The 16,685-nt window shown below is 44.6% G+C and overlaps 1 protein-coding gene across 1 annotated transcript in view; it reads left to right on the top strand.

Moving 5' to 3' along the window:
• DPYS (dihydropyrimidinase) overlaps nt 1-16,685 on the top strand; it is a 66,854-nt gene that overhangs the window by 3,790 nt on the left and 46,379 nt on the right. The window contains exons 2-4 of the mRNA XM_056522562.1: nt 3,261-3,419; nt 4,854-5,033; nt 5,963-6,152. Of these exons, the coding sequence (XP_056378537.1) occupies nt 3,261-3,419; nt 4,854-5,033; nt 5,963-6,152 (529 nt within the window). The remainder of the gene's footprint in view (nt 1-3,260; nt 3,420-4,853; nt 5,034-5,962; nt 6,153-16,685) is intronic.

The raw sequence follows: 16,685 nt of genomic DNA, 5'->3' as shown, positions 1-16,685 counted from the left end.
TGCTCACCACTGATAACCACTGATAACCACTGCTCACTACTGATAACCACTGCTCACCACTGATAACTACTGCTCACCACTGATAACCACTGATAACCACTGCTCACCACTGATAACCACTGCTCACCACTGATAACTACTGCTCACCACTGATAACCACTGCTCACCACTGATAACTACTGCTCACCACTGATAACCACTGCTCACCACTGATAACCACTGCTCACCACTGATAACTACTGCTCACCACTGATAACTACTGCTCACCACTGATAACCACTGCTCACCACTGATAACTACTGCTCACCACTGATAACCACTGCTCACCACTGATAACCACTGCTCGCCACTGATAACCACTTCTCACCACTGATAACCACTGCTCGCCACTGATAACCACTGCTCGCCACTGATAACTACTGCTCACCACTGATAACCACTGCTCACCACTGATAACCACTGATAACCACTGATAACCACTGCTCACCACTGATAACTACTGCTCACCACTGATAACCACTGATAACCACTGCTCACCACTGATAACCACTGCTCACCACTGATAACCACTGCTCCCCACTGATAACCACTGCTCCCCACTGATAACCACTGCTCGCCACTGATAACCACTGCTCACCACTGATAACCACTGCTCACCACTGATAACTACTGCTCACCACTGATAACCACTGCTCACCACTGATAACTACTGCTCACCACTGATAACCACTGCTCGCCACTGATAACTACTGCTCGCCACTGATAACCACTGCTCACCACTGATAACTACTGCTCACCACTGATAACTACTGCTCACCACTGATAACCACTGATAACCACTGCTCACTACTGATAACCACTGCTCACCACTGATAACTACTGCTCACCACTGATAACCACTGATAACCACTGCTCACCACTGATAACCACTGCTCACCACTGATAACCACTGCTCACCACTGATAACTACTGCTCACCACTGATAACTACTGCTCACCACTGATAACTACTGCTCACCACTGATAACTACTGCTCACCACTGATAACTACTGCTCACCACTGATAACCACTGCTCGCCACTGATAACCACTGCTCACCACTGATAACCACTGCTCACCACTGATAACTACTGCTCACCACTGATAACTACTGCTCACCACTGATAACCACTGCTCACCACTGATAACCACTGCTCACCACTGATAACTACTGCTCACCACTGATAACCACTGATAACCACTGCTCACCACTGATAACCACTGCTCACCACTGATAACTACTGCTCACCACTGATAACTACTGCTCACCACTGATAACCACTGATAACCACTGCTCACTACTGATAACCACTGCTCACCACTGATAACTACTGCTCACCACTGATAACCACTGATAACCACTGCTCACCACTGATAACCACTGCTCACCACTGATAACCACTGCTCACCACTGATAACTACTGCTCACCACTGATAACTACTGCTCACCACTGATAACTACTGCTCACCACTGATAACCACTGCTCACCACTGATAACCACTGCTCACCACTGATAACTACTGCTCACCACTGATAACCACTGCTCACCACTGATAACTACTGCTCACCACTGATAACCACTGCTCACCACTGATAACCACTGCTCACCACTGATAACTACTGCTCACCACTGATAACTACTGCTCACCACTGATAACCACTGCTCACCACTGATAACTACTGCTCACCACTGATAACCACTGCTCACCACTGATAACCACTGCTCGCCACTGATAACCACTTCTCACCACTGATAACCACTGCTCGCCACTGATAACCACTGCTCGCCACTGATAACTACTGCTCGCCACTGATAACCACTGCTCACCACTGATAACTACTGCTCACCACTGATAACTACTGCTCACCACTGATAACCACTGCTCGCCACTGATAACTACTGCTCACCACTGATAACCACTGATAACCACTGATAACCACTGCTCACCACTGATAACCACTGCTCACCACTGATAACTACTGCTCACCACTGATAACCACTGCTCACCACTGATAACCACTGCTCACCACTGATAACCACTGCTCACCACTGATAACCACTGCTCACCACTGATAACCACTGCTCGCCACTGATAACCACTTCTCACCACTGATAACCACTGCTCGCCACTGATAACCACTGATAACCACTGCTCACCACTGATAACCACTGCTCACCACTGATAACTACTGCTCACCACTGATAACCACTGATAACCACTGCTCACCACTGATAACCACTGCTCACCACTGATAACCACTGCTCACCACTGATAACCACTGCTCACCACTGATAACTACTGCTCACCACTGATAACTACTGCTCACCACTGATAACTACTGCTCACCACTGATAACCACTGCTCACCACTGATAACCACTGCTCACCACTGATAACCACTGCTCACCACTGATAACCACTGCTCGCCACTGATAACCACTTCTCACCACTGATAACCACTGCTCACCACTGATAACCACTGCTCACCACTGATAACCACTGCTCACAACTGATAACCACTGCTCACCACTGATAACCACTGCTCCCCACGGCTGTCAGCTGTCTCCTTGATAAAGCCACACTGTAGTGGCGAAACATGTTGGGGTGTGACAGTACTGTATTTTAACTAGGAACTCCACTGCAGTCTATGCTTAGTAATAGCCAATAAACAAGGTCCAGACTGAGCCGCTCACACCTGCGGTGCACAGCAGGTGCGGGGTGCCAAGTGGCCATAACATCTCTGATACACAGTACATGTTTCAACACTGACTAGTGGTCACGCAGATAAGTGGCAAACAACCCGCTTTCCCGGAATTTTCAAGTTAACCCTTCACCCATAAATCTAAAACAAGTTATTTGAGCTCAAGTGAATTGACTCATCAGTATGGAATGACCAACAGAGGACCTGGGCATAATCGCATATATCTATGACAGCAGTGGAATTGTAATTTTAATAACTTTTTTTTGTTTCCTCACCTATTATACATTATACATAAGTATTAGTGTGACACATGCTATACAGAGGCTCTTTCTTTAACCCTTTGGGTTAATCGTTGTAGCTACACTACCTCTGCATGTGTCATTGGGCCGCAAGCTAGTAGTTTTGGTTATTCAAAATCGCGAAGTGCCAACCCCAGTATAATTGTGATGCACTTCATCTTCATGTATAATAATGCAGTCAAGAATTCTTTCCCAGGATCTTCCCTTCTTCTTGTTTCAGGCTGCGGTGGCCGGAGGAACAACCATGATCATTGACTTTGCCGTTCCAAGGAAAGGCTGCTCACTAATCGAAGCGTTCGACACATGGCGGAGCTGGGCTGACCCCAAAGTATGCTGCGACTACTCCCTACACGTGGCGGTGACCTGGTGGAGCAAAAAGGTGATGATTATATTATTATATACAGGATACTGTATCCCTTGATGTTAATCACAATAATATTATTAGTGGCCATTTTGTGTGTAAGGCTCCTATGCAGACTTATGTATGATCTTAAGTGCCTACGTTATGTAGTGTAATGTACATATATTGTTATATGCCTTTAAATAATGTTGCTATGTGTTGTAACCACGGAAGGTACCAGTGACCATGTGACCTACAGGGTGACCTATGGGACCCCTCCAGAGTCTCCCCCATATAAGCCCTGGGTGGAGCTAGTTCAATCTCTTATGCTCTTCTCTACTGAGGGCAGTAAGGTCAAGTCCTGAGAGAGTGTCTGGTGTCCTAGGAAGGCCCAAAGCCTACCACACAGCCATGAATCCACAAGTCTACTGCCCCACAGGTGAACGTCAAAACCTGGTAAGCTACAAGCGGGGTGAAGTCTGTCTAGTGAGTCCCAGTCAAGTCAAGATTAATCTGTCTCAAGTCGGTATGGCCCTGCATCAAATTGTCCAAGTCCACAATAAGTCCCAGCAAGCCCTGTGGTCTCTGAAGTCACTGGTCCCCTCCTTGGGCCTAGCCAAGCTCTATAGACTGTTACACCTGTCTGACTCTTCCGTAACTTGGCATCGGAATCATTATTTGCCCCCGTGCCTAGCCCAGATTCCAGCGCACTACCTTCGGGTGGTGTAGAGGATAAACCCTTCCCTGGTGTCACAAACACAAGGGGTTAATGCCATCTGCCCCTAGGGTAATTCCATCTGCCCTCATCAATGGGACAGGTGCAAGATAGAATGACTGCAGGAACAGACAACACAGTGTTAAAGGGGTACTCTGCCCCCTAGACATCTTACCCCTTATCCAAAGAACCCCCGCGATCTCTTCTGCAGCACCCTGTGTCACCTGCTGCACAGAGCGAAATTTGCTCCGGTCCTGAATACGGTCGATACAGGGGCCATAGTATCATGACGTCATGCCCCCCTCATGACAGCACGTGACGCCACGATACTCCGGCCCCAGCATCGCATGTAATCAGGAACGGAGCAAACTTCGCTCTGTGCAGCAGATGACACAGGGTGCTGCAGAAGAGATCGCAGGGTTTCCAAGCGGCAGGACCCCCATGATCAGATACTTTATAAGATGTCTATGGGCAGAGTACCCCTTTAATTTATCTGTCACCATAGAGACACATAGAGGTGTTAAACAAAAACATTTTTTAATTTTGTTATTTTTTAAAATTAAGACAATTTACATTAAAGATCATGTATGCAAAAGTGTACATATGTGCATATACTTCTAAAAAAAAAAGTCTAATTAACAATACAAAGAATGTAATGGTTTAAGCAGGGATGGAGCGTCGTTTTGTCATATCAGATCAAATGTGTCATTTGGGGGATTTTTAGAAATAAGAGTATTTAAAGAAATACATGTCCACAGGTGAAAGACGAGATGGTCGTCCTAGCCAGAGACAAAGGAGTCAATTCTTTCAAGATGTTCATGGCCTACAAGGACCTGTACATGGTTAATGATATGGAGATGTACCAGGCGTTCAGCTGCTGTAAGGAAATTGGAGCCATCGCTCAGGTGCACGCGGAGAATGGGGATCTGATCGCTGAGGTAAGAATAATCTCCTATACAATGGGGACATCTAGTGGAAATTTCTAATATTGCATCTAAATTTGTTAATACGAATAAAATATATGTATTATTTAAATTATTCTCATTTTTCTCCACAAAACGATACACCTTTGTTTTCCAAACAATGTGCCTCCAGCTGTGGCAATAATACAACTCCCAGCATGCCTGGAGAGCCTTTAACCCACAAAAAATGTTTTGCTTACATTGGTTGGTTTAATGGGTGGTCTGCTTAAAGGGGTACTCTGGTGGAATTATTATTATTTTTTTTTCAATCAACAGGTGCCAGAAAGTTAAACAGATTCGTAAATTACTTCTATTAAAAAATCTTAATCCTTCCAGTACTTATTAGCTTCTGAATACTGTATAGGAAATTATTTTCTTTCTGGAACACAGTGCTCTCTGCTGACATCTCTGTCCATTTTATGAACTGTCCAGAACAGCATATGTTTGCTATGGGGTTTTTCGCCTACTCTGGACAGTTCTTAAAATGGACAGAGATGTCAGCAGAGAGCACTGTGCTCGTGATGTCAGCAGAGAGCTCTGTGTTCAAAAAAGAAAATAATTTCCTCTATAGTATTCAGCAGCTAATAAGTACTGGAAGGATTACGATTTTTTAATATAAGTAATTTACAAATCTGTTTAACTTTCTGGCACCAGTTGATAAAAAAAATTAAAAAAAAAAAGTTTTCCACCGGAGTACCCCTTTAAAGGGGGCAGCTATCCTACACTGTCTATTTATTTGTATGGCCGGCATGTTTTTCTACATTTTTTTTTAACTGTTATTTTTTGTCTTGTTGCAATAAGTTGGTACCATCTGGTTTTCCATGGGCTACTAGTTTGTGCATTCAGTGTGTTTAGACGTTTACATGGACTGCAGATGTATCACCTATTTTATTGCTATTTTGTAGGGGGCTAAGAAAATGCTGTCCCTGGGGATCACAGGACCGGAAGGCCATGAGCTGTGTCGACCAGAGGAGGTGGAGGCAGAAGCTACGCAGAGAGCCATCACTATCGCCAACTCTGTCAACTGCCCGCTATACGTGGTCCATGTGATGAGTAAATCTGCTGCCAATGTCATTGCCAATGCACGGAGAGAAGGTATTGTCTGAGCATTTACCATCCTAACATGACATATTATATGGCTATTATTAGTAGTACAGTCAGGACTGTTTCCTAACATAGAGCTTATAGCAGTGTTTCCCAACCAGTGTGCCTCCAGCTGTTGCAAAACTACAACTTCCAGCATGCCCAGACAGCCTTCGGCTGTCCGGGCATTCTGGGAGTTGTAGTTTTGCAACAGTTGAAGGCACCCTGGTTGGGAACCACTGGCTTATAATGTAATTGAACGTGGAATGTCACTTTAAAAATATATCCGATATCTGTAACAAGCAGAGATATCCCTTCTCTTTCTTCATATTCGTCAATCTTCCCCGTCCTTCATTCAGGCTGCTGTCCAGAGTGCTGCAGGAATCTCCAGACCTAGCCAATAAACCATTAAACGGGCACTGTCATTAAACATTATTTTTAATAGTTGATTCCTTATGCCAAATAAATAACTTTTGTAATTGGCTTCCATAAAAAAAAAAAAATTATGTTTTATGTTCGTTTTTCTGCTCTATACTTCTGGCCACCAGGGGTCTCCCTTCTTGGCCAGAACACATTCCGTCTGGTCACAATCTCAGATTTTGGTCTCCTTCTTGTAATGGCAGGAGACCAAACTCAGGAAGTGTTTCTCTGCACTGAGCTTGATTGACAGCTGCAAAGAGCCTCACTGAAAGCTGCAAAGAGCCTCACTGAAAGCTGCAAAGAGCATCAGTGAAACATGCAAAGGGCCTCACTAAATGATGCACAGAGCTTCACTGACAGATACACAGACTGAAAGCTGCTGCACAGAGCTTGAGGTCTTCTATTCATCACAGCACTGCAACAATGTGAGGGCAGAAGTGTTCCCCCAGCAGGCCTCAGTGATATCATGCCTGCTGGGAAACACCCACCTTTTCCTTCTGGGAGATTGCACTATGTGAGTAAGAAGAAAGGTAAGATACAGAACTTAAAGCTCTGAAATATTTTAAGGGTGGGAGGGGTGTTAGGAGGAGTTAGAGAACATAGCCTGAGTTTGTTTAGAAAAGTTTATTTGGTGACAGGTACTCTTTAAAATAATCCTACAAGAGGGATGTGCATAATACAGAGGATGCCAAATGTAAACCTGATATAATCTCATTTCAGGTGCCCAAAATACACTACTGACCAGTAGATAAATTTAAGGTGATAACTCTATAGAGATAAAGGGACAATTCTATTGAGATAAAATTATATCTCCATCCACATATAGGAAAAACTTATTCGTCATGAAGCAATTCTTCTGTCCATATAAAATAATAACTCTAGTTAACCCCTTAAGGACTGAGCCCTTTTTCACCTTAAGGACTCAGCCATTTTTTGCAATTCTGACCACTGTCACTTTAAACATTAATAACTCTGGAATGCTTTTAGTTATCAATCTGATTCCAAGATTGTTTTTTCATGACATATTCTACTTTAACATAGTGGTAACATTTTGTGGTAACTTGCATCCTTTCTTGGTGAAAAATCCCAAAATTTGATGAAAAATTTGAAAATTTTGCATTTTTCTAACTTTGAAGCTCTCTGCTTGTAAGGAGAATGGATATTCAAAATAAAAAAAAATTTATTCACATATACAATATGTCTACATTATGTGTGCATCATAAAATTGACGGGTTTTTACTTTTGGAAGACACCAGAGGGCTTCAAAGTTCAGCAGCAATTTTCCAATTTTTCACAAAATTTTGAAACTCGCTTTTTTTTCAGGGACCAGTTCAGGTTTGAAGTGGATTTGAAGGGTCTTCATATTAGAAATACCCCATAAAAGACCCCATTATAAAAATTGCACCCTCCAAAGTATTCAAAATGACATTCAGTCAGCGTTTTAACCCTTTAGGTGTTTCACAGGAATAGCAGCAAAGTGAAGGAGAAAATTCACAATCTTCATTTTTTACACTCGCATGTTTTTGTAGATCCAATTTTTGAATTTTTGCAAGGGGTAAAAAGGAGAAAATTTTTACTTGTATTTGAAACCCAATTTCTCTCGAGTAAGGACATACCTCATATCTCTATGTAAATTGTTCGGCGGGCGCAGTAGAGGGCTCAGAAGGGAAGGAGCGACAAATGGTTTTTGGGGGGCATGTCACATTTAGGAAGCCCCTATGGTGCCAGAACAGCAAAAATAACACATGGCATACCATTTTGGAAACTAGACCCCTCGGGGTACATAACAAGGGGTAAAGTAAACCTTAATACCCCACAGGTGATTCACGACTTTTGCATATGTAAAAAAAAAAAAAAAAAATTCCCTAAAATGCTTGGTTTCCCAAAAGTTTTACATTTTTAAAAAGGGTAATAGCAGAAAATACCCCCCAAAATTTGAATCCCAATTTCTCCCGATTCAGAAAACACCCCATATGGGGGTGAAAAGGGCTCTGCTGGCGCACTACAGGTCTCAGAAGAGAAGGAGTCACATTTGGCTTTTTTGAAGGAAATTTTGCTCTGGGGGCATGCCGCATTTAGGAAGCCCCTATGGTGCCAGGATAGCAGAAAAAAACCACATGGCATACCATTTTGGAAACTAGACCCCTGGGGAACGTAACAAGGGGTAAAGTGAACCTTAATACCCCACAGGGGTTTCACAACTTTTGCATATGTAAAAAAAAAAAAAAATTTACCTAAAATGCTTGGTTTCCCAAAAAATTTACATTTTTACAAAGGGTTAAAGCAGAAAATACCCCCCAAAATTTGAATCCCAATTTCTCCCGATTCAGAAAACACCCAATATGGGGGTGAAAAGTGCTCTGCTGGCGCACTACAGGTCTCAGATGAGAAGGAGTCACATTTGGCTTTTTGAAAGCAAATTTTGCTCTGGGGGCATGCCGCATTTAGGAAGCCCCTATGGTGCCAGAACAGCAAAAAAAAAAAACACATGGCATACCATATTGGAAACTAGACCCCTCGGGGAACGTAACAAGGGGTTAAGTGAACCTTAATACCCCACAGGTGTTTCACGACTTTTGCATATGTAAAAAAAAAATTATTTTTTACCTAAAATGCCTCTTTTCCCAAAAATTTTACATTTTTAAAAAGGGTAAAAGCAGAAAATACCCCCCAAAATTTGTAACACAATTTCTCCCGAGTACGGCGATACCCCATATGTGACTGTTGCCTTGAAATACGACAGGGCTCCAAAGTGAGAGCACCATGCGCATTTGAGGCCTAAATTAGGGACTTGCATAGGGGTGGACATAGGGGTATTCTACGCCAGTGATTCCCAAACAGGGTGCCTCCAGCTGTTGTAAAACTCCCAGCATGCCTAGACAGTCAGTTGCTATCTGGCAATACTGGGAGTAGTTGTTTTGCAACAGCTGGAGGCTCCGTTTTGGAAACAGTGGCGTACCAGACGTTTTTCATTTTTATTGGGGAGGGGGGCTGTGTAGGGGTATGTGTATATGTAGTGTTTTTTACTTTTTATTTTATTGTGTGTTAGTGTAGTGTAGTGTTTTTAGGGTACAGTCGCACGGGCGGGGGTTCACAGTAGTTTCTCGCTGGCAGTTTGAGCTGCGGCAGAAAATTTGCCACAGCTCAAACCTGCAGCCGGATACTTACTGTAATCCTCCGCCCATGTGAGTGTACCCTGTACATTCACATTGGGGGGGGGACGACATCCAGCTGTTGCAAAACTACATCTCCCAGCATGTACGGTCTATCAGTGCATGCTGGGAGTTGTAGTTTTGCAACCGCTGGAGGCTCCGTTTTGGAAACAGTGGCGTACCAGACGTTTTTCATTTTTATTGGGAGGGAGGGGGGCTGTGTAGGGGTATGTGCCTATGTAGTGTTTTTTACTTTTTATTTTATTTTGTGGTAGTGTAGTGTTTTTAGGGTACAGTTGCACGGGCGGGGGTTCACAGTAGTTTCTCGCTGGCAGTTTGAGCTGCGGCAGAAAATTTGCCACAGCTCAAACCTGCAGCCGGATACTTACTGTAATCCTCCGCCCATGTGAGTGTACCCTGTACGTTCACATTGGGGGGGGGGGGGGGGAAGAAACATCCAGCTGTTGCAAAACTACAACTCCCAGCATGTACGGTCTATCAGTGCATGCTGGAAGTTGTAGTTTTGCAACAGCTGGAGGCACACTGGTTGTGAAACACCGAGTTTGGTAACAAACTCAGTGTTTTGCAACCAGTGTGCCTTCAGCTGTTGCAAAAGCTACAACCCCCAGCATGTACGGACAGCGGAAGGGCATGCTGGGTCTTGTAGTTATGCAACAGCTGGAGGCATACTTCTTTGGCTGGGGATGCTGGGGCATGTAGTTATGCAACAGCTGGAGACACACTGGTTTGCTACATAACTCAGTGTGCCTTCAGCTGTTGCAAAACTACAACTCCCAGCAGTCACCGACAGCCAACGGGCATGCTGGGAGTTGTAGTTATGCAACCAGCAGATGCACTACTACAACTCCCAGCATGCACTTTAGCTGTTTGTGCAAGCTGGGAGTTGTAGTTACACAACAGCTGAAGGTACACTTTTCCATAGAAAAAATGTGGCTCCAGCTGTTGCAAAACTACAAGTCCCAGCATGCCCCCTTTTTGCATGCTGGGAGCTGTTGCTAAGCAACAGCAGGAGGCTGTCACTCACCTCCAACGATCCAGCCGCATCACATCAGTCCCTCGTCATCGCCGCCGCGGCCGTCGCTCCTGGGGCCCCGATCCCAACATTGACGCCAGGGATCGGGGTCCCCAGCAACTGGGGTGCACGTCCCGCACCCGCTCACGTCCTCCGGAAGAGGGGCGGAGCGGGTTGCGGGAGTGACACCCGCAGCAGGCGCCCTGATTGGTCGGCCGGGAAACCGGCCGACGAATCAGGGCGATCGTGAGGTGGCACCAGTGCCACCTCACCACTGCTGGCTGTGGCTGTTGTAATTCCGGGTCACCGGGTCACTGGAGACCCGATTGACCCGGAATCTGCCGCAGATCGCTGGACTGAATTGTCCAGCGATCTGCGGCCATCGCCGACATGGGGGGGCATAATGACCCCCCTGGGCGATATGCCCCGATGCCTGCTGAACGATTTCAGCAGGCATCGGGCACCGGCTCCCCTCCAGCTAGCAGCGGGGGTCCGGGATTTGACAGGACGTACTCAAACGTCCTGAGTCCTTAATGACTCGGAAAAGGGGCCGTTTGAGTACGTCCTGCGTCCTTAAGGGGTTAAACTACTAATAAATCCAGACAAAGTGATATGGCCATCCAAATAAAGTGGTGGGAGAGCCGTTCGGCAATCTTCGGCTTAGAGATATATGTAGGGGGTGTGGAAGCCCCCACTGGGAAAGCCATAGTCCCGTACAGGAGGTCTCAGGGGATTGGACTGTATCCCCTAAAACGTATCCCCTTTTTGCTTCATAGGGGATACGTTTTTCGGTAATGTTTAGGATGAGACTTCTCCTTTAAGTAAGTGGCGACAAGTTGTAATACCACATACAACCTGAGGACAGGCATGACACTGTTTTTGGAAGAAAACTGCAATTTTTTTTTTTTTTATCCTGGATAGCTTCTTTTTAAATTTCTTTATTAAAATGTTGTCACGTTTTGCCACAGATTTTGGCCTAAAAACTGTATCAGTCCAAGCAGGTAGATAGGTAGGTAGGAGGTAGAACATATCTGCAGGGGCATGTTCAGATGGCACATTTGTTCCTTGGAAAAATCCATTATGGAATCTGCAGCAGAATCTGGGGTACACCCTCAGACATATGCCACGGAGTTTTACTTTCCAGCCTGCAGATTTGGTTGATGTTTTTTACGCGGATTATCCCTATACAGTATAATGTGGCTAATTTGCATCCTGTACCAATTTCCACATGAATCCATGAAGAATCAATGGAATTACATGTCACTTTTTTCCATAAATTCGCATCATAACAATCCTTGCTGCAAAAACTATGGCGCAAACTTGGGGCACAGGTTTAAAGCAGAATTGATGCAGACATTGGAGCAGAATATGCGCACATTCTGTACTGAAACTCCCATGAAATTCTGCCATGTGAACGGGACCCAAGAGTTCTTCTGATTGGAGGACTCAATGTATAGCATGCCTGGCCTCCTCTCTATGGCTGCCATGTTATACTACATTTCCAGCAGTCTGGATCTACTGACTGCTGCCCGGCTCCCATATGAGACAAGTAGTCTATGGTAACAACATATCTTTACAGGGAATGTATCACAAACTCAGCAATACATGTATAAACATATAAATATACAAAAAAATTATACAATGTGAAATGTAAGATAAAGTTACCCCCGATATAACATAGTAACATAGTTCAGAGTCCATCAAGTTCAACCTATAACCCTAATGAGTCCCTACTGAGTTGATCCAGAGGAAGGGAAAAAAAAACTCATACTAGAGGTAAAAATTCCTTCCCGACTCCAAATATGGCATCAGAATAAATCCCTGGATCAACATTCTGTCCCTATAGATCTAGTATACATAATCAGCAATGTTATTACTCTCCAAAAATGCATCCAGACCCCTTTTGAACTCTCTCACAGAGTTCACCATGACCACCTCCTCCGGGAGAGAATTCCACAGTCTCGCTGCTCTTACAGTAAAGAACCCCCGTCTGTGCTGGTGTAGAAACCTTCTTTCCTCTAGACGTAGAGGATGTCCCCTTGTTATAGATACAGTCCTGGGTATAAATAGATCATGGGAGAGATCTCTGTACTGCCCCCTCATAATGTTTATACATAGTTATTAGGTCTCCCCTAAGCCTTCTTTTTTCTAAACTAAATAACCCTAATTCTGATAATCTTTCTGGGTACTGTAGTCCTCCCATTCCCCGTATTACCCTGGTTGCCCATCTTTGCACCCTCTCCAGCTCCACTGTATCTTTCTTGTACACTGGTGCCCAGTACCGTACACAGTATTCTATGTGTGGTCTGACTAGTGATTTGTACAGCGGTAGAATTATTTCCTTGTCATGGGCATCTATGCCCCTATTGATGCACCCCATGATTTTATTTGCCTTGGCAGCAGCTGCCTGACACTGGTCCCTACATCTAAATTTACTGTTAACTAAGACTCCTAAATCCTTTTCCATGTCAGTCGTCCCAATTGTTCGACCATTTAATACATAATCCCAGCCCGAATTTTTCCTCCCCATGTGCATTACCTTACATTTATCAGTGTTGAACCTCATCTGCTACTTCTCAGCCCAAACCTGCAACTTATCCAGATCCATTTGTAACAGTGCACAGTCCTCTAATGTGTTATCTACTATACACAGTGCACTGTCCTCTAGTGTGTTATCTACTAAATACAGTGCACTGTACTCTATAGTGCTTACTGCTTTACAGAGTTTAGTATCATCTGCAAAGATTGCTACTTTACTATTCAACCCCTCTACAAGGTCATTAAGGAATATATTAAATAGAACAGGACCCAAGACTGACCCCTGTGGTTCCCACTAGTAACAGTCACCCAATCAGAATAAGTACCATTAATAACCACCCACTGAGCCAGTCTGGAGCTCACCTCCTCATAAAAGCTGATCAGGTTAGTTTGACAGGACCGATCCCTCATAAAGCCATGCTGATATGGAGTCATACATTTATTTTTATCAAGATATTCCAGAATTGCATCCCTTAGAAATCCCTCAAACAATTTACATACAACGGAGGTTAAACTAACCGGCCTATAATTCCCGGGGTCACCTTTTGACCCCTTTTTTAAATATTGGCACCACATTTGCCATGTGCCAGTCCTGGGAAACAGTCCCTGTTACTATAGAGTCCCTGAATATAAAAAAATTGGGGTCTGTCTATTACATTACTTAATTCCTTTAGAACACGGGGGTGAATGCCATCTGGACTTGGTAATTTGTCTATTTTGATTTTTTGTAGGCGGCACTATACTTCTTCCTGGGTTAGACAGGTGACCTGTACAGGGGAGTTTACCTTATCTCGCTGTATTTCATCTGGCATTTCATTTTCTTTGGTGAATACAGTGGAGAAGAATGTATTTAATATATTTGCTTTTTCCTGATCCCCGTCTATAATTTCTTCCTCATCATTTTTTTTAAAGAGCCTACACTTAAATTTTTAACCTTTTTGATATTTACATAGTTAAAGAACATTTTGGGGTTAGTTTTACTCTCTTTGGCAAAGAGTCTTTGTGGTCAGGTTAACATGTGGTGATGTGAGATGAAAATACCATATCCTACTGAATAAAGGATATCCCAACCTACAAGTGTAACAGTAATTAAACAACTAACTAGGCCTGAGGTGTGCCCGGGAGGCCGTAAAGGTAGCCTGAAAGAAGAGGGCAAAAACCAGATAGTAGAGAAAATAAATTTATTTAAGCAATTCTTCAAACATTGGCCAATTGGCTAAAGGCTCTAGCCATCTCTAATTGTGGATCAGGAATGTACCTCTGGAAGCAGGGTGAGCTCCACCGACCTAGCTTCTTAATGATGTGTGAAGGTATGGCGTGCTTTGAGGCTGAAGATGCTGCCCGATTCGGAAAGAATGACCAGACACAGTGGCTGGATCCATACCTGCGTGGCGTGCTAAAATGAGTATATGTCTCACGAAGTCCTTAGTAGTCAATGGAGAGACTGGGAAGGGGAGCAAAGGACAATCCGGAGATTTATTGGCTAGTAGTTTTAACAGTTGCTGGAGAACATTAACTGGACACCACTGGTTGTGAGTCGGATAGAAGCTGATTTCAACCTGTTTTAATTGTTGCGTTTTTGTGTGACCTAGTGCCAGCTTGAAGCCTGACCTGGCAGGTGATGAGTGTTTAACTTGGAGTGCATTGGAGTTGTATGATGTTTTGGTGAATTCACCTGGTCTAAGGAATCCATAGAAGGCCAAATAGATAGCCACCTTGATGACCAAGCTAGCGGAGTGACCGAAAGGAGCACCGTCCAGGATAGAACTGAAAATCTGGAATTTGGCAGCAGATACCGGAACCCTGGAAGGTGGCTTCGGTCCCTGCGCTTTCTCGATACCCTTCAATGCGGCTTTGATCGGGTGTGAGCCAAGGATGGATGGAAGACCAGGGAAACTGAGAGAACGATGGTGTTGTATTCCGGCTAGGTATAGTCTGATGGAGCTATGAGATAATTTGAGGGAGGAGTGGCAAAATGATACAAATACTAATAAGTATTGAATATCAAAAGGGGAGGTGGTAGGATATTTGAGTAAGAATTTTTGAAAGGCATTCCATGCAACCTTGTATGATCTCGCCGTGTTGGGGGCTGAGGACTGATTAATTAAATTTAAGGCCCCTAACCAGTGACCATTTAGTCCAACATCAATGAGCTGAGAGGGGGTGCTGATGTGGCCGCTCTGTCTGCTTCTGGCATGATATGATGGAACACCTGGAAATTAAAGCGGGAGAGAGCGTCCCTTCGATGTAGACACATTCTATGTGGAATTCCCTCATGAGGGCTGTGTGCACCAGTCTAAGCAAAAAGGACATGATAGTGAGAGACCTGGATCTTCCTTTGCAAATAATGTCCCGAGTGGCGATGTTATCAGTGTGAAACACTACTGACTTACCCTGCCATAGATGACCCCATTTTAAGGCAGCTGGCACAATTGGTACTATTTCAAAAAGGGCTGACGTGGTGGTGATGTCAGGAAGGGCGAAAAGCTCGGGGGACCACTGTTCGGCCAGCCAATGCGTGCCACAAATGGCTGCATAACCCACTGATGCGGCGGCGTCAGTGATGACCACGGGCGAACATCTGTCAGCTAATGGGATGAACATTGACACCCCATTCCATCCTGCCAAGAACTGATCCCACATGATTAAGTCGGCTCTGGCTGCTTGGTCCAGGATTACTAATGAATCCATCTCGGGAGCTGAAGGCAGCAGGGCATGAAACCTGGAAACAAAGGACCTGCCCTGAGGAACAATCCTCATGGCAAAGTTCAGCATGCCCAGGAGGCTCAGGAGCTGATGTCTGTCTGTTGCCAGGGAGCGAGTCATGCTGTGTATCACCTCCCGGATGCACCCTAATTTCTCACTGGGTAATCTGGCCACCATGTCCACCGAGTCTAGAATTACTCCCAAAAACGTGAGAGAAGTAGCGGGGCCCTCTAGTTTCCTCTCTGCTACTGGGATGTTAAGGCAGGAAAAGACTGACAACAAGGTCTGTAAATCTTTAGGTACCCCTCCCGGACTTTCTAGCAGTAGAAAATCATCCAAGCAATGTAGAACGTTGGCACAGGACCAATGGTTTATCAAAGCCCATTCCAAAGCCGAGGCAAAGGTATCAAACAGCCGGGGGCTGCTCTTGGCACCAAAGGTGAGGCGAGTGGCAAAATAATACAGCCCCCCCATTTGATACCGTGCCACTGCAATAACTCAGGGTGAATCGGCAATAACTTGAAGGCATCAGAAATATCCGCCTTTGACAGCCAGGTACCACGGCTAAGATTCAGAATCCGCTGGATGGCTACATCCACAGACGTGTATTTCATTGCAAATTCCTCAGAGGGAATTAAGGAGTTAATGCTGGGAGTGCATGAAGAATGGGGAGCGGACAAGTCGTATATGAGACGG

This window comes from Hyla sarda, chromosome 5 (assembly GCF_029499605.1).
Source record: "Hyla sarda isolate aHylSar1 chromosome 5, aHylSar1.hap1, whole genome shotgun sequence".
Classification (NCBI taxonomy): domain Eukaryota; kingdom Metazoa; phylum Chordata; class Amphibia; order Anura; family Hylidae; genus Hyla; species Hyla sarda.
The sequence above is the reverse complement of the archived record's forward strand: the minus strand, read 5'-3'. Positions and strand labels throughout refer to the sequence as shown.